This window comes from Oncorhynchus nerka, linkage group LG12 (assembly GCF_034236695.1).
Source record: "Oncorhynchus nerka isolate Pitt River linkage group LG12, Oner_Uvic_2.0, whole genome shotgun sequence".
Lineage (NCBI taxonomy): Eukaryota > Metazoa > Chordata > Actinopteri > Salmoniformes > Salmonidae > Oncorhynchus > Oncorhynchus nerka.
This window is the reverse complement of record NC_088407.1, coordinates 57,592,917-57,612,052: the sequence shown is the minus strand read 5'-3', so window position 1 is coordinate 57,612,052 and position 19,136 is coordinate 57,592,917. Positions and strand designations below refer to the sequence as shown.

The 19,136-nt window shown below is 42.2% G+C and overlaps 2 protein-coding genes across 2 annotated transcripts; both read right to left on the bottom strand.

The window, feature by feature from the left end:
• Positions 1–1,313: 1,313 nt before the first annotated feature.
• bsdc1 (BSD domain containing 1) lies at positions 1,314–8,059 on the bottom strand. The gene is made up of 11 exons (XM_029675266.2): positions 8,003–8,059; positions 7,010–7,073; positions 6,639–6,755; positions 6,343–6,510; positions 5,818–5,872; positions 4,780–4,895; positions 4,554–4,622; positions 3,954–4,038; positions 3,363–3,854; positions 3,132–3,235; positions 1,314–3,011 (listed from the first exon to the last, which is right to left on the bottom strand). Exons 1-11 carry the CDS (start codon positions 8,011–8,013, stop codon positions 2,985–2,987), a joined length of 1,308 nt encoding a protein of 435 aa, XP_029531126.1. The 5' UTR covers positions 8,014–8,059; the 3' UTR covers positions 1,314–2,984.
• Positions 8,060–15,622: 7,563 nt separating this feature from the next.
• Positions 15,623–17,000, bottom strand: LOC115138952 (oligodendrocyte transcription factor 3-like). The gene has a single exon (XM_029676135.1). It carries the CDS (start codon positions 16,609–16,611, stop codon positions 15,841–15,843), a length of 771 nt encoding a protein of 256 aa, XP_029531995.1. The 5' UTR covers positions 16,612–17,000; the 3' UTR covers positions 15,623–15,840.
• Positions 17,001–19,136: the final 2,136 nt, after the last annotated feature.

Genomic DNA, 19,136 nt, shown 5'->3' with positions numbered 1-19,136 from the left:
ACACCACAACTGCCATCAGAACCATACAAGCCAAGCCCATACACACGTCAACCACTATAAAAAGGGGAAACTAGAGAATAAATACCTCAGATATGAAATATACTACGTGTTAATATGCATCCATTTATGTGGAAATCAAAAATCAAGCAGCATCTCTCCAACAAAGGATGATGGCTGCCATTGCCCCATTATAGCAGTAAGATGGTATCTGCACAAATACCCATTGTGGCTCAGGACATGGAGAAAATGGGGATCTATTGTGATGGGGTAAATTGTGAATCATAAATGCCAATTCAGAATTAGCTCCAGTGGATTAAATTGGTAAACAATAGTGCTGCAGCGTCAACCATTGAAAAGGGGTGGAAAAGGAGGCATGTTCTGAATCTGAAGTAAATTAGGCAACACTGCCACCGGGTGGCCTACTTTGAAAAAAATTACCTAAAGCCAGGCGAGACATCAGTGTCGATTCTACTCCATGGTACAGTATTTAGCCATACCAAACAGAAATCAGTACAATAAATGCATAAGATGTATTTATTTTTTAGAAAAGGACCACGTTTGGTTGGATTTAAATGTTAACGTTTATTGACGCATTTCCAATAATTATTGCACTCCAATGTGATATTGTATGACGAGCAATTAGACTGCTACGTTTTCCCCTTTTGACGACAAGCTGTTCGGTCCCCCTACTCAGCTCTCTGTGGTCTGCGAGGGATTGTTCACTATGGACGCTAAACAAACATCCTCACGCCAAACGGTTAGGCAGTGGTTACCTGGACACCTGCGCAGCTGGCTATCAGTGGGAAAAGAGAAAAACAACTATTGAGAAAAGAGGGGAAAAAACGTCACATATTTGAATCACTGATTCGTGGTCTAGGCCTAGCTAACAGGACTGTAGACAAGGCATATTTACCGAGATATCGGGACATCATCGATGTCGGTTAATGGAGATGTTGCAGATGGAGACTTCTTTGGGGCTAAAATGAATTTCGGTAGGCCTATATGGCTCTCCGGCAGCGATCTCTTTTTGTAAACTCTAGTCTGGTGGTGGTGCCTGGTCATGGTTGATTTTTAAGCAGACCTTCAACGTTTGTAAACTGTCGACGTCCATGTGATGTAAAACCAGAGCGATGACGCCTGCCTACGTAGCGATGTTACCGTTACCCTGGCAAAGGTGAACCCCATCATAATGGCCTAAACGTTCAGCTCTTGACAAGTTCACTTCTCAGCAGCAATGATCTTCTAGAAATGCAGAGTTGAAGACAAACTACAGCCACTAACTTTTTCCCCCCTACAAATGTGCAGACAATGACTAACCATTTGCATTATGCTCTTTTTAATGACAATGCTCATTTGAAAAATAGAGAAAAATAATTGCCTAAAAAAACAGCTTTAAACATACTGGTGTTTAAAGTGCAAATATATGTCAAGTGAAATACATGAGACATGCAACATATCAAGTCATTATTAAGTAATTCCTCCAACAAGCTACTAGTAACCAGAAACGTACAACTTAAAACGGTACATCTGCTGTAGAACTGTATGCATGTGATTGCACTGCCATGCAAAACAAAGCACAGAGTAATTATACTCAAATAAAAAGCAGTCATTGTACAGATCTGTAGACTACATCTTTATGCTTTGTGTTGGTCACGGTTTACACTGACGAAGACAACAGTTATTACAATAAAATATCAGAATAGCATGAAGCCATACTGCAGAATGAAGCTAGCCTATACTGTATCATTACATAAATCAAGCAGACAAAGCCCTCACTGCCTCGACTCCCTGCACACTGGTAACTCCAGAGCTGTTGTGCAGTCTGTCAATACCATACTAAGCACAGCAGGTTGTGGGATCAGCAGTCTGTGTTGTTACTCATTAATTATTTTACATCCAAAATAACATAACAGACCATATCCCCCTCAGACATCCAAGCCCAAAACTCGAGCACCGTGGCACCTCTTTATTGCTTCATAATGATCTTCTCTTGATGATTGACAACACATGAGCCCCTCCCTACCCAGAATAATAGACAAACAGGCCTGATAGCATAATATATGTGAACATTAGTGTAGCAGAGACAAGAAATAAAAAGGAGACATGGCCTCTGGAGGTCACAGAAGAGATATGTTCACATCAATTACTAAGCAGGACAAAGACCAAAACAAAGTCAAAAACGTAGAACATGGATTAGTTGGGTTTAGACTCAGATCAGTGTCTTGTGTGACAAAACATTTGGATATCTTTTCTGCACTATAGTGTGTCTGACAAGGCCATGTATCTAGAGTTGTGAGTGAATCCAAAATGAATGCTCTCTATGAAGGCCAAAGTATATTTTGAATATTCACTTGCAAGAGATAAACAAGTTAATAAATCACTTGGGGGGGGGGGGGGGGGGGGACACACGTTTAAATCATATTCACCAATCAATAAATCACATGTGAAGAACTCCATCTTATGTAACGTGATAAGCAACGTTATACAGTTTATGGCTATTTGGCAGCCTGAAGTAAAATAAGAACCCCCCCACTTATAACTAGGAATAACTACTAGCAACTATGTACTTAGTGGCATTTCAGAACAGAGAGAGCAGCAACTCCCCTTATGTGGGGAACCTATCCTCATAGATGTTACATAGCTTTAGTCAAATGGAACACCGACTAAACTAGTGTCATTCTCTAAGTCATAAGTTGTTCCAAGAAATAACCAACAAGACTGAGTCATCAGCCTTGAGACTTACACGCACAAACTGAAAGCTGATGGTGCCTTCACAAATCTTATTGCCTTGGATTTCCATCGCTCTGCTAGAGCTTTCAGCAACATGGTCCAAACCCATCAGACATTCCTCTACGAACAAATGTGACATGGTGACGGCGTTGACAGAGTTAAAACATGTTAAGCATGGTTGAGATGGCGCAGATGGTTCGTCGGCCAAGAACTTGCTTTAATGGCGGGATAGAAACACTATGGCACGGCAATCGTCAGTCCCAGTTCTCCCAATCCTCCAGCTGAAAAATAACATGTCATTTAGTTCAACACAGTTGTTTCCAAGGCATGTTATCCTTTGTTATAGTTTGAGGTTAGAAGAAATACAACAAGAGAAATATGACAAATACATCCTAGCCCACCTCTCCTGCAGCGGCAACTCTAGAGAGCGCCATCTGCACCTCCTCTTCTGTCATGTCCAGGTCAAAGTCCTTCTCCCAGTCCTCACTGACATCTGTGCTGGACCCTGCAGGGGTTGGGGGGGGGCACAGGGTCAGATAGGACCATTTAACACTGTTCTACGACACAAATAGCTTAGGACCTATTCAATCAAATCACAGTCACATCAATAGCTGAATAGAATGTCCTTTTACCTTTCTTGCCATTATTTGAAGGTGTAGACTTCCCGCTGTCAGAGTTGAGCTCAAACACCCTCAGGTCCTGGGGCCCCTCTGTCTCTGGTCTGGTGGTAGGAGCCTGGACTGTTACTCTCTCAGCTGTAGCTTTCCCTGTGGGCTCAGGCTGGGCTGGGGCCTCTACCTGAACCTCAGTCTGCCCTTGTTCCCTCTCCTCCTCCTGCTGCCCTTCTGGCTCGTTCTCCTCCAGGCTGGCCTTGTTGAGTTTCTGGGCCAGCTCCACGACTGCAGGATGTGGCCTGGCTGGTCTCAACTCCACCTGGGTAGGCAGGCTGACACTGTCGCTGCTCAGGGAGAGGGTAGAGGAGTGCTCCCCGCTCGGCGACGGGATGGGGCTGAGCGGGGTCGTCGCCATGGTGACTGGTGTGAGTGGGGACAGCTGGGTCGCGTGGTCTTCCAATGGGGGTGTGAAGTTTAGGCGAGATGAAGACGTTGCACCAAGGAAGTCATCTGGGGTAGAAATAAGGGAGAGAGAACAGTGAGTCACATGAGACAGACCTGCACTAATCTAAAACATTTCACCATTGTGAAATCCACTATCCAACACACCTTCATCCTCCTCCTCCCAGCCCAGAGCCTCTGTGTGGGTAGTCTGCTCTGCTCTCTGTTTCAGGGCCACTCTTCTTGCCTCCTCCTGGTGGGTCAGTCACAATAGTTATTACCCATCAGCAGAACAGTACCAGATTGTGTTTTTATGTATTCAGGGAGATGGTGCTATGAAGTGGTGATGGGTATTTTAACTTGAAAATTATCTAATACACACAACTTACCTGTGAAATAGTTGCATCAAAAACATTGTAAGATACCTCCATTTTGTCAGCATGCAGTACATAAAATATTATAAACACAGGTGGACTTTCCAGAAAAAGAGGAAGGGGCTGGGAACGGGCTTTGGCTGAAGAGGGTGTGGACTTTGTTAAGAAACATTGGAAAGCATCTGAACCCAAATCGAGTAGCAGATTTGGCTCTGGGTGCTGAGATTAGCTTTCACAATCTCAATGTTTCCCAGAGTCTTTACTAACCTACCAGAGCTCTGAGGCCCCTCTCCAAACTGTCCAGCAGAGGGAAGAGTTTACTTTCTAACGTGATAGAAGGGGTGCATGACAGTTCACAAGAGCTATCCATGCCAGTAACAAAAGTGGGAATTACCTGGTATAACTGAAAGACTTTGTAGAAATACCGCTGCCAGAATTCAGAATGGGATACAGCTGCTGGCACCTAGGGATGAAAATGCATAATATGCTACTTTACACCCAGATTTTGTATTGTTAGGAACAAGAATAATTCACTTACATTCTATTAACGTGGTAAATAATGTTAAGCTCTAGTGTTTCTATGATAAGACCTTTTAACAGGAGGGTTTAGATAAGTGTACCATTTTGGTGTAAAGGGCCCTGATGGAAGGGCTGTTGACCAGGAGGTCAGAGATCTCTCCTTTCCTCTCCTCCAGACTGAAGCAGGAGAGCCACGCATCAAACTTCTCTAGGGGACCTAGGACAACACACAGGCCACACATTTAAAGCACACCCAAGACACTACAATGTTTGACAGCTTAACCGCATGAAAATAAGAAGTCCAAACTTCCCAAGTCTTGTCCTGACAAGTTATTTGTATTCACTGTAATAAGAGTTCATTTTGACCATGGTTAATGGGTAGGCCCAATCCATAAACCTGATTTTAATGCCCACTACACAGAAATTGAACACACGTAACATTTGCTTCAGAAAAATCAACCGAGAGTGCTTGCAGGCTTGGATTATTGGAGCGCATTTTAAGACATTTAGTTGTCTCTCAGATTGAATAGAGCCCTCAGACAACATTAGTTTGGTAAGAGGAATGGGAGGAGTTAGGACATCCGGTTTCTTACGTCACTGCCTTATTTGTTTGTTGCCCTAAGGTAAACATCCCCAGGACACAAAATAGCAGCTAACAAGATGGAGATCAGAGGTTATTTTAATTAATGTATTTCCCAAGTGGCTAATTTGAATCAACTACCTTCACTAAAACCATTGCAAAAGTTTTGCCTGCAAATTTTGGTTTCTAATAGCAACGTTCTGGCAGGTCTGCCTACAGGTTATGGTAAGAGTATTTCATGAGCAATTTCTGATCGCATTTTAAGCCCCGCCTATCCAAACTTGTGATTTGTTGCGAGAGTTGTCTGTCTGAATGGGACCCTGCCCGGAACATTTATTTTCATTCCCTTTTCCAAAGTTACCAAGAGAATCCATCATGACTTCCAGACTAAACATTTACACAGGGCCTTTAGTCCCTTGTCATTGCCATTCTGTAGGCTTTTTTAATGTTTTGAGGGCACTGAAGCCTGGTTAGTGACATTACATGGCACATGACCTTTTCTTGAATATAATCAGAAGAGTGAAGAAACAGATGGAAAAGAAAGTTGTGAACTGTTCACCGTCAGGCTCATTGCAGTATGTAGCAGGGTCAGCTTGTAGACTGTAGAGACGAGCCTAGGGAACAAAACACAAACTGTAACTCAAGTGACAACATGTGTTCTGGAGTGTAATCATTAGTCCAAACAGTTGTATTTTGCACCGAAAACTAGTTTCTATTGGAATGGACAAATTCAGGTAGGTCCCTGCCCGTTTGGTTCCTAGTGAATACAACCCTGGTATCTAGTATTGCAACAAAGAGACTGTGTTAGGATATCAAAAACATTTTTATCCCTTGAAGCCTAAAGCACAAATCTGTGGATAAACCATCCCCTCTGCTGTGGAGCTCAGTAACACTTCTGAGACTAACCACTCGTACATGTTTGAACAGGTGGGGGAGAAGCTCTAAAAATGTTAACATTTCTGAGATACATTCTTGTATATTAGCAGTAAGTGCAGTAAAATGTAAAACAGCATAGTATCTCTTCCTTAAGTAGTTCAATGACACGGTCACGGTGATTAGTTAAACACAGTCTAAACATCCTCACCTTGGTGCTGTCATACACCTCTGTGGTGCCTGCAGGAGTTGCCACTAGCGTAATGACATCACAGTCGATGGTCATGTCCTGGGGAGGAGCGAGGGTGTCTGTTATCACGCCTAAGAAACTGGACAGACTCTTCTTCACCTTCTCTGTGGTGTCAGAGGAGCCCTCCACCTGAAACAAAGTGGGACAGGTGGCCTACGTCAGACAGGAAGTATGCCTATAAATAACCAAGTGACAATGCATATGAGCTTTTCTCATATGGGTCACTGTGACCCATAGTAAAGAACCAAATGGCCTACCGCTAGTTTGCTTCTAACAGCACTTGCTGTGGCGACGATGGAGCACGCAGTATCATGTTGCACTACGTTGGAGAACTCCGTCAGGTCACGCTTTATAAACTCATACGCCTCAGATGACTGTAAAAACAAAATGTTGGAGTTACATTGGCAAGTCCAAATAAGGTAAGATGTCTGCAATAGCAGCACACATTGGACGTCACAAGGATATTCATGGACTTTTATGTTTTATCATGAGTCATGTAGAAAACACTGAATTTGCCTACTTGATAAACAGCACATAACAAAATAGCCAGCGAGTTTATTTTGTAGCTTATTATGCATCATAAGGAGAGAGATCTTGATTATCTGTGCAGGCTAGCATGGATGCCTACCTTATCTTTGACAGCCTGGAAGCTTTGGTGAAGCCAGCCTCCCCACCAGCCTTCGCAGCCTTCCCTGGAGTCGAGAGACATGGTGATGAGACTTAAAAATGGATCAACAGGGCAATGTCATGCAATACATATCTTGCATTTTAGATACTTAACTATGCTAATGGCCTAGCTAACGTTACCTACAATCTGGCCAGACAGGAGAGGAACAGTGTGCATACACTCATCTGACAGCAATCTAGCCAGTTTAGCTGACTGGCTAGCCAACACCTGGGGTGTATTCATTACGCTGTTTCTGTTGTAAAAACGTTTTCAGTTTGGAGTAAACTGTTTGTTGCATAATTGGCGTAATGAATACACCTCATGTGTTGGCTAGCCAGTCAGCTAAACTGGCTAGATTGCTGTCAGAGGAGTGTATGTCCACTGTTTCTCTCGGACAAATTTAGGTAGGTCCCTCCCCGTTTTGTTCCGTTTGCTCTGTTTAATTTCGTTTGGTTCTTAAACGATAAACGGTTTCAGTTGCAAGAGGTTATGAATACACCCCAGTGAATGTGCATTAGATGTGTACAGCAACTAGCCTATCTAGTTAGCTGTCATGCTAACAAAGTTAGTTACGGTGGGAACCATGGAACTGTATTTTATCACCTTTAATAAATACAATAGGAGGTAGTAATAATCGACCAAATTACATTTGTCACGCGATTAATATATCTGTCTCTGCGACTAGGCAGCAACCAGTCTGTTCGTCACTGCTAGCTAGCCGCCTAACGTTAGCCATCGAGCTAACCAGCTGGTGCAATATTTTGGTAAACAAACACAGACGGATTTCCTCACATTGCCTCGAGAACAGACAGAACGTTTTGAAATGGGTGAATGTAGCAAGAGCTAAATATGAAGGAAGCAACATCTTATATGAAGAAAACCCATGCCAAAAGTGTGATTATAAAACGATGGTTAATTTATCAAACAAAAACTATATTGCGACTTCTCACTCACCCTTCAGCCATCTTCAGACCATGACGTCATCACCGGCATTTACTGAACTCTGACCCTGCTGAATTAGGAATAAGCTTGTCCCTCTAAAAGAGAGACTTTTCAGTTTGTATCTGCTTCTACTAAATACAGCTTTAGGGTAGATAGCTCGTGTAAAATATATTATTATTTTCCAAATTCATTATTAGCTCTTTGGGCAATTTTTTAGGACTATGTCTGTGTCTGCAAAGGATCATGGTTAGGGATGGGTCAATATTTACATAATGAGTACCTGGAGGAAAATGGGGGAGCTTTCAATTTACTCTTGAAAGTTGATAGAAGAATGCACAAGGTGCAATTTCGAAATTGGGTAGTGCATCATCAGTTTTTTATCTTGTCATGTCAGTCATTGCGTACCTTAGAGAGCTATTTACTTGGTCAGAAATGTCCAGATCAACTAGCCCATGTCAGCTAATGTTTTTTAGCCCATAGATTTTGTTGTGATATTTGAGTGACTCACACATTACGAGACATGGCAAAATGTATAGAGTTGCAAGAAAATGAGCTTTAAAACAGCAAACTGTTCCCCAATACTGGAAGGAGGGCCTGAGTGAAAAAGTTTGGGAACCACTGTTTCATTAGGCCTATTCCAAAAAATGCACTAACTTGCACCAGGAGCTATTTTAGCATGTAAATCTTGGTGGGGCAAAAAAATAAGTGTCTAGTAGCAAAGCCACTACACAACACAAAACAATACATGAATTGCGCTATAACAGTGACAAATTGTGCCCACAAACCTACATAAAGCTGTCCCAACATCTTACCACTGCTACACCTGGCTACCAGTGGAGCCTTGTCTGGCAGTGAAATTATTTAATGATTACATTTCTCTAAAACAGGTTATAGGCTACATGTGCACAACGAAGTCAGAACAGTAGGCAAAATTGAGAGGGGTAAATAGACTAAATATATTACATAATTTATGCAGTAGCATACAATACATTTTTGGACTCACCTTGTGCTGTGCTCACAAATTTAGCTAAAAATGTGGGGCTCAAAACAGACCACCTGTCCTGGATGACAGGTTGCCACTGTCTTGTATGCAGACTAGCCTATAGCCTATGTTCTGTTCTGTTTGAGGAGGAGAGCATGATAATGAGGAGGACCGGAGGTAGCGTGCTACTACTAAAATATGTTTTATTATGATATGTTTCTTGACCATGATGTAGGCCTATTTATCAGAGTTATTGACCTCACAATAAGCCACATTGTGGTGCTGAAACTTGAGGCAACAGCCATGGCACAATCAATCGGAAATGAATAGATCATGGTCCTGAAAGTAGGCAAATTCGAGTAGGCATAGTTCATTTCAACTTCTTAATTTTAATTCGACTTTACTAAGAAGAGGGCTTTGTGTTGGAGTCTATTTCTTCCTACTTAAGAAATATGAGGTAGGCAATAGGGTACTATATCCCTAGATTTGTCGGTCAATTCCTCCACCCACCATGCACTCTTTAAATAGCCTACCTCCATGTCAGTGTAGTGATGGGCATTCCGACTCTTTTCAGTGAGCTGGCTCATTGGGCTCTGTTCATGTAAAAGAGCAGGCACATTTGGCTCACAAATTTCTCTACATTGAAAATGCTTAAAAGTTTACTTAGAACCATGAAAAACATTGCAAATCTCAAATGTAAAGTCCAAAAGGTAGGCTACCATTGTCAGAATTGAAAATGCATAATCAAATAAATGTTTACCTGTCCTAATCTTTAGATGGCCTGCAAAAAAAATGTTGTTTTTAACACTGGACAAATTAGAGTGGACCAGATTGATACGCTCTCCCCACTATTTATTGTTTCTGCTTTGAGGATTCATCCTCTCTCAATAATTATTTTGGAAATGATCTACAGAAAAACCTTGTTTTGAGCTCAGTTCAAAAAGGGCAGTTCGTTCGCGAACGACCCATCATTATGTCAGTGAAGGGCTGTTAAATTAAAACCAAGACACTAATTTAGGTGGTATGAGAAGGTATGCCATGGGCCTACTTTTTATTAAAGAAATGGCAAAAAAAACAGGCCTACCCCTTGTTAGATTAAGATTTTGAAGAAAATAAAACTGATCTGATTATATAAAGTGATTTATAACGGCGCTTTGGTCCACAGTGCTGTATGCTAGAAACAAGCTGTAAAATACCTGGGAAAAACATGTCTCCGATGATCGATATGGGATGTCATTGTTTAGTTCCTCTGACATTCAGAGGCTGAGCTACAACCTTCTATAGCCAAGGAGACAACTTTGCTGTACTTTGCTTGGGAAGTAATCTAATTATGTCACTATCAATTGATAAAGCTTTTCACGTTCTGTACAATAGAAGATGTTTAAACCCAGACAGCTTTTAGGGAAACACTTGTGGCCTTCTCTCATTGAGTTAAGCCACAGAAGAAGAGTAGCCAGCAGTTGAAGCTTAAAATGTTCTGCATCTGTAGGCCTACTTTGTCTGGGGTGGAAAGGTAGGCCTAACCTTTGTCTGGGGTGGAAAGGTAGGCCTAACCTTTGTCTGGGGTGGAAAGGTAGGCCTAACCTTTGTCTGGGGTGGAAAGGTAGGCCTAACCTTTGTCTGGGGTGGAAAGGTAGGCCTAACCTTTGTCTGGGGTGGAAAGGTAGGCCTAACCTTTGAAAGTACCATGCCCAGATTCCTAATGACATCTCAGATTAAATTATTTGCAAACAGTTTCATTGCTATCAAGACACACTGATTTGGCATTGGAGAACACACACATATCTCTCTGTCCATTCTTAGCCTGTAATTTTGTCAATTTGTGTGATATAAAAAAATATTCTGCTAATATGTAAATTTATGTAGAATTGCATGACATTTCTCAGACCTGCAAATACGATGATAGATTCATGCAATGCTTTTAAACTGAACAAAAATATAAACGCAACATGCAACAATTTCAACGATTTTACTGAAATACAGTTCCTATGAGGAAATTAGTCAATTGAAATAAATAAATTAGGCCCTAATTTATGGATTTGACATGACTGGACAGGGGCGCAGCAATGGGTGGGCCTGGGAGGGCATAGGCCCACCCACTGGGGAGCCAGGCCCAGCCAATCAGAATGAGTTTTTCCCCACAAAATGGCTTCATAACAGACAGAAATACTCTTCAGTATTCAGATTCTCTGTGGCAGCGATATCAAAAAAAGCATAACCATTACCTTTATGACCCTTATAAAAAAGATTGCAGTTTTGAAACTGCAGTAAAAGTGCAGTCACTGCAGTCCACTGTGGTATTTTGGACGCAGTAATTGCAGAATAACTTCAATTATACTGCATTGTAACTGTGTAACTGCAGTAATATTTCTTTGTTTTTTTGGAAGCAGTATTTGCAGCATACTGCACTCTGACTGCAATGTTTTCTCATAAGGGGAAAACTAAATCTAACATTGCATTCAAATTCTGCTTAAGAATCTATCATAATTGAACCCCAACCTTGCACCCACTTGTGTTTATTGTTAAGGCCAGCTAAAATGAAAGCCAAATAAAGATTTCAGAATAAGCCTTTAGGGCTGAGCTCCTCCACGGAGTTGAGTGCAGACTAGAGTTTTTTTAAATGAACCTCTGACTCCTTCGAAATGCTATGTGTCTGTCGATACTTTAAAATAATAATTCTTAAACCCTTACTGTGTACCTGTGTTTGTCTTCTGTTGTTGCGTGCCTTTTTTTCTATGCTGAAATCTGTATGGATTTCATAACAGACAGAAATACTCTTCAGTATTCAGATTCTCTGTGGCAGCGATATCAAAAAAAGCATAATCATTAACTTTATGACCCTTATGAAAAAATATTGCAGTTTTGAAACTGCAGTAAAAGTGCAGTCACTGCAGTCCACTGTGGTATTCTGGACGCAGTCATTTTTAAATAAAATGTTACTCAAATACAACCACCACCGACTGTTTCAATTGGCACATGCGCATTCACACTTAGTTGCCATCTATCTTAGAAGAACAGCAATGAGGTCACACTCAGTGGTTGTGTTTGATTAACGTTTAATAAAAAGTAAGCATTTCAGCAACAAAGAAAGGCTCGCAAAAACAGAGGACAAATAGCTACATGGTAAGGGTAAGAATTTACATTTTTGAAGTATCGACACATAGAGGAGTCAAACTCTAGTCTGCGCTCAACTCCGTGGAGGAGTTTAGGTAATTGGCTAGGGCTGAGCCAGACAGTTGGTTAGGTTTGCATATTTGGCTAATTATGCCCTTGCAAAGGTTGTATCACTCATTTTAATGGGATGCAAATACATTTTTATGGTTTCTGATGTTCATGGTCTATAGGCTATCATTTTGAACTAGTTTGAGCTTGTTCAATATGATAAATTAGGTCAAGTGTGGCCTGCCAGTCAATAGCACTGTCTCACCTAGAGACAGGACGTCTGATAACTCATATTTTGTTGTAGGTACATTTTACATTACATTTAAGTCATTTAGCAGACGCTCTTATCCAGAGCGACTTACAAATTGGTGATCATTAACTCACTTTGCCACATGATTAGCATTCAAATTTAATCTGCCCGTATGTTTCTCAAACTTTAACGGGTCTACACGAATTCCCAGGCCTGTGTGTGTGTGTGTGTGTGTGTGTGTGTGTGTGTGTGTGTGTGTTGACCCTATCCCAGCTGTGTTTCCCCCTCATCAGTATGCAGGGTGAAGGGGAGCCAGACTTTACTGAGCTGATAGTAAAAAGGTCAGTCTGCAAGCTTCTGGTGGAGTGCTCTCCCTTAATTGAAGATCCCCTGTACCCAGACGAAGTACAATGTGTGCGTATGTTCTGCAATATGTCTCCTCTGTCCAGACTCTCAATCCCCTTAATTGTCTCCTTCAGTTCCCTAATTAACTGTCGATCCTGTCTACTGCTGAGCCCAGGGTAACACACACCCTTCTATTGATTAGCATTTCCTCCCGTTAACTGTTAACTCATCCATCTGTCTCTATGGGGTGGTGCTGCTAGCTAGCATGATCACGGCTACTGTATATAGCAGTGGAAATCATGACTATGCAGTCTTTACTCTCCACTCAGTTTGAGGCTTTTCTTTTCTCCGATGTTCCATCCAACCTTTTTATTAGAGTAAAATGTCACGACAGGCCTGATGGAAACAGCAAATCTGTCGGTACTGTACATTTCCAAATGTGGACCAAAGAAAATACGCTAGACAAGGTGGGATTGTTCTGTGTTGGTAAAATGTATGAATGTGAGAGATGGCTGTGGAAATGCCTTTATGTGCAAATATTGATATGAGAACCATCATATCGAAGGCGTTGACATGGTGCGTGGTCCTTCTACTTCGACTCAGGAAGGCATACAGTTTATTAGGCAACAGATTAAATAAATGATGATGTACTTCACAAGGTGGTGAAAGTGCAAGCTTATGCTCCTTTCCAATAAATACCGAGGGTCATGATGATTGATTCTTGGCTGCCGTTTGACAAATAAAATAATCTCACTCTTTTGTCCATAATAATCTCATAATGTAGACTACTGTATACCCACATCTGCAAACTGTTGGGTAGAGCACACGTGCCAAGACCAGAGTGGGCACATTCGCTATATACTGTAACACAAACATATTTGCTGGCAAAAAATGTAACCGCAAAAGTTATTTTCACGCACAGCCTTTTATGCGCAACAAGTCAATTTGATGGAAACACATCTCTGGTGGGAAAATGCGCATTTTGTTTTATGCAGAATTTAGAATATTTGCATGAAAATCTGTCACCAATTGGATGGAAACCTAGCTACTATCAGGTACTTTTCTTGCTACTGAAAAAGCTGTTGAATTTTTGCATGTTTTTACCCCTCATGTTTATGTTTTATCATTTTTAATGGATAAGTCCCAAAATATTGTCAAGCCTCACAGCTGTTCATGGTAATGTAGAAATAAGCCTGTATCATGAACCATGCACTACTCATTCAACATGATAAAACCTTCACATTAAAAGCCCTTTTTACTTCAAACATCCTATGTTCTATGTGTTTAATGTGGAATTTCCGAAACATGGTAGCCTATTCACAGCATATGCTCCTAACATACATACTTTAGACAGTCCTAGTGGAAGGACTCAGGGTCCCAGTGTCAGGGGACCAGGGACCAGGTGATGCCGGAGCGTCCGTCCCCACCACAGAAGGCCCCTCCCTTGGTTGGGCTGGCAGCTGCCTCCCCCCACTGGGACGTCCCACAGCTGACAGTCCCAGAGTACTGACAGGGGCTCTTTACAGTGTCAATAGCCCCATAAATTAGAGCTAACCGCCTTTGTGGCAGGCGAGGTGTCAGGCCTTTTGGCCCAACGGCGCTTGTTACCATGATGAAATGTAGATTGAATGGAAGGGGCCTGTGTCCCAGGCACGAGAGCTTGGCCTCACCCGGTCTTTGTGTCCCATGCACAGCTATTGTCCAGTTCTATTCAGAGCTCTCATGGAGGAGGGGGTTGAAGGGGGACTGAGGAGTTACATCTCTTAATTTCTCCCCTGATCTCCACCTCATCCATCAGCCATGGGAGGATAAGCATGTATTTTACACGCTTGACTTGTTGCTAAGTGAGGGTGAGTCATTGTTGGGGGTTTGAGTGAATACATGTCTGTGGCTTCCATCCCACATATGTCATTGTTCTGGAGTGTTTGGTAAAGCTAGTGAATCATTGACTATCCTTTTTTAATATAATTGGTTTCATGAAGATATATTTTTATCTTTAAATATCTGTTTTGATTTGTTGGTTTAAATAATAAAAAAGTTGAAGTTACAATAATGCCATATAAACTATTATCTCCCAATGAGACTTGGTGTGTATTCTTATGTTTAAACATCCTATGTAAAAATTACCCATATTTACTTGCATTATTCAGATGTGCCCTAGGTATGAACACAGCCATGTCCTTAAGGGACAGTGACAAATCCTCTGGCCCACAGATGAGAAGGCCACAGTCCTGTCCCCCGCCTGCACCAGACAAAAGTGAATCGCCATCCTGGCGCCCGCGCTTGCCCTTTCATCTCCCACACCCTGTTGAAGTGAAGATGGATGATCCCAGAGCTCAGAGTGCCACATTCAACCTCCCTCTGCAGAGCTGCATTGTCTGGCCCTTCTGTCTCTCTTTAGCTCAGGGGTAGGCCTCTCCTCTCTAGGCTGGTTAGCAACCAACACCCTCTCTACTCTACGCCCAACTCCCCTGCTCAGCATCGCTAACTACTACACCCTCCTGGGTCTACCATGGAGAGACCCTAAAATACAGTGCACAGCAATGGTAAATATAATATAGTTATGTTTTACTATTGTAGTGCTACGTAGCCAATTTGAAAATTAAAAACATGAACGACATGCTCAAAAACACAATAGTCTGATGCAAATAAAATGTAAGTAGATGTTAATAGGTTTACATTTTGGATGTAAATGGACTGTCTCAAGTAAAACAGCAGAACATTTTGTTTTGTTTTTATATCAAAAGTTTAATTTAGGAAAATAGGACACCTGCACAGAAGGACACAGTACTTTCCATCTTTGTCATTTGTTTCAGTAACACTGATATTGAATAGCCATAGCAGCTATTCTTGCTGTTAGTTCAAAGAACAACAGTATGAAATGGTCCCTGTGTGTGCATTTTAAATCCTTTCAATATAAACAAGGCATGTCAATTGGAAAAATAGCAGCGGCATACTCAATAAAAGATACACTATATACAAAATATGTACAGGTCCTGAGGCTACCAGTGTTTTGTTTTTACAGTTAAACCAACAAATTTTCTCAGTCCACTGGCAGTGAGCTACTTTGTCCTGGGTTGGGCCTCATCTTCAGTCCTGAGTGTTGCCTGCTCACTTGCCCATGGAAAAGCTGTGCAGGGTGGATGTGGTGGTTGGTAGAGGCTGGCAGAGCGAGCAGGGACAGGGCATTCCAGGGAAGTGCCTGTAGGAGCTGGCTAGGTGGAGAGGGTCCTTCAGCAGGCTCTGTACCGGTGCATGGTGGAAGCCCATGTAGCTTGCAGAGGGCGGTGAGTGTGGGGCTGGAGCATGGGGAGGCGAGGGGTGGTGGAGAGCTGAGGCCGTGCTGCCAACCAGGGAGTGCAGGTTCTGGGCCAAGGGGTGCAGTGGGAGATGGGCTGTGGGGGCCGGAAGGGTGATCCGGGGGTGGCTGGTGCGACTCTGGGCACCACTGCCTCCGTACACATCCCCAACCAGCTTTTTCATCTCCTCCAGAGAGCTGGACAACATGAGGATATAGTTACGGGCCAGCAGCAGGGTGGAGATCTTTGAGAGCTTGCGAACAGAGGGCCCCTGAGCGTAGGGCATGACCTCTCTCAGGCCATCTAATGCCTGGTTCAGGTCATGCATCCTCTTCCTCTCTCTGCCATTCACCTTCAGCCTAAGGTCTTGCACATCGTCACCCTCTTTGAGGTCAGCCCGGGTCTTGCTCTTGCCTCCCCCAGCACAGCAGTCAGCCCTGCCCTGGCCGGCAGCCCTGGCTGCCCCCTCCTCCTGGCAGTAGGCCTGAAACATCTTGTTGGAGAAGAAGCTACCCATGGAGTCATCCACCACCAGGTCTGGAGATGAGGAGCGGCTGGAGTTGGAGCCAGCGTCAGAATCCATCTCAGCCGTTGAATAAGTAAAAAAATAAACGTTATACACGAAAGTAGAAAAGACAACTAAATCCCCAATGCAGCTGAGGTTAGAGCCAAAGCCTTTGGTAAAAGATTCTTGAAAAATGTTTCGCTCTTTTTCCCCCCCACCGCTCGCTGAGGGCCAATGCTCTCTCACTCGTACTTCTGTCAGAGCTCAGTAGATAGCTAGATACAGCAGGCGAAGGCAGGAGATGTGCTATGTCTGGTCCTCGTCAGCGGTCTGTCCTCCTGCAGCTCTACAGGGGTGCATTTATACCCCCGTCCCAACAAAGGAACAATGAGACGCATAATGAAACATTTAGACTCGCAGCCAATTGCAGAAGGGACACACTTTCACTCCTCAGAGCCCAGCCTTACCACCCCACCTCGCTACACCCACGTTTAACTCTCCATAATCACCACACATTAACTAGAGCAGGCCTGGGTTCACACGTATGTGTTAAGACATACAAAACACTGTTTAGTTAACACAAGGCACCTCACAGTTCATCAGTGAAGATTCACATGTACATGTGAAGATATAAAGGACAGAGTTTTTCATCATTGGTCTAAATTTGCAAGTATGTAAAGACGTTAACCATACGGGTTATGGTGTGATAAACAATGTGCAAAATTAAATGTAAAAAAAATTCACCAAAGTGATGCATAATATAGTAATCATTTCAATACATGTGCTGCCAGTTCAGTAATAATAAATATTTGGTACTGCCTTGAGAATAGTGATCTTGACATTGGCATGTTTAATACACTTTGATATGGAACCCTGTATGTGGGGCAATCAGCAGTTGCTACAACCATTTTTGTACTTGTAAATTAATCATGTGTACCAATCAGTGGCGGTCGGTGCCGTTTAAGATGAGGGAGGATGATTATTTATTCTATGAGCATATTGGAGCATATTGGATGACTGTTATTCATATTCAATTCATCCAGCTCAATGTAACATTGATAGGTTTAGGCTACTACATGATACTCAAATTTGTCCTATACTCATCATGAGGTTGCAACAACTTAGCCTATGAATGAATGTTTACAATGTAGGTGCACAGGTCGAGAGAAATTTGAGTAATCACGGTGACAGACAGTGACACATTCAATCCAGCCATGCACAATCTTGCCTGCAACTAGCTGATCTGGGGTGTAATCATTTTCTATTGGACAAATTCAGGTATGTTTATCCCCATTTCCTCCATTTAAGAAACGTTTTTCAACAGAATGAATACACCCCTGATCACATAAAGAGGGGAATCGCATCGACACACTCTCCTCCTCTTACCTTTTCCCTTCGCTTGTGGACTTCATTGTACAACACATCAGCTGTCTGTGACTAGGCTAAAAAAACTTTACAAACCAAACCTGTCATATCTGCCAACCGCTACACTCGGCCTACATCGTTGTCACCATATTAACATCATAGTCAACATAGCTACTAAAACTAACGTGTTTGTAAACCTGCTACAATCATGTACAGTACAGTCAGCAGCAAGCAATTTAGCAGTTACACCGGCAGGCCCCGGTGGCTATAAATTAATAAAACCAAAAGCTTACCTTGATAAGGAAGAGTTCCAGTGTTGGATAGCCATAGCCAGCTAGCTAACATACCCCACACCCCTCTCTGTTTGAGTCTGTGTTTGAGGCTGAACTAGCTAAGTAAGTGAAAGTAAAAAAATATTTTAAACAATACAACAAAATATAGCTAGCTCTCTCTCTCTCTCTCTCTCGCTTCTCCTTCATTTCTGAATAAATTAATTTGTTCAAAACTATTCAACTATTGTCTTTCTCTCTCTTCGAGTCAATTACTCACAATAATGAATGCAGTGCAGTGCTAGCTAGCTGTAGTTTATGCTTTTAGTACTAGATTCATTCTCTGTTCCTTGGATTGGATGGGCAACATATCAGTTCATGTTGCAAGGCCGCTTGGAGGACATTGTCTGGAAATTGTCATAATTACTGTGTAAGTCTATGGAAGGGGGTAAGAACCATGAGCCTTCTAGGTTTTGTACTGAAGTCAATGTGCCCAGAGGAGGACGGAAACTAGCGGCCCTCCCTCTACACCACGGTGCTACCCCACAGAGTGCTGTTGAGGCTACTATAGGCATTCATTGCAAAACAGTGTGTTTTAATCAATTATTTGACAATAATATATTTAGTATCGTTTTATCTAAAAGGATAACATTTTTTACATTTCACTATATTTATTTTTATGAAATTCACTGAGGAGGATGGTCCTACCCTTCCTCCTCTGAGGAGCCTCCACTGATACCCATTGATTCTTGAAGAATATAACTTAGAAATGCCTTATGAGCTTAGTTCCACTGTCGTACCCCATCAGAACCCAAAATACTGTATAAGCTTTTTTACTCAAATGTTTGTAAACAAAGTAAATGTAAATAAACCCTATATAGCCTCAAAATAGTTTTGGTTAAAACTATAATGTTGATATCATGGATGGTCAGTCCTTGCATCCATAGTTCTGTCTATGAATTTGAGAGT

Coding starts and splice junctions, on each gene's coding strand:
- bsdc1 (XM_029675266.2), bottom strand. Junction 4,623..4,779: donor GGGCCCTTTACACCAAAATG/GTACACTTATCT, acceptor TTTCATCCCTAG/GTGCCAGCAGCTGTATCCCA. Junction 3,012..3,131: donor GAGTTGCCGCTGCAGGAGAG/GTGGGCTAGGAT, acceptor GTTATTTTTCAG/CTGGAGGATTGGGAGAACTG.
- LOC115138952 (XM_029676135.1), bottom strand. CDS start 16,611: ATGGATTCTGACGCTGGCTCCAACTCCAGCCGCTCCTCATCTCCAGAC.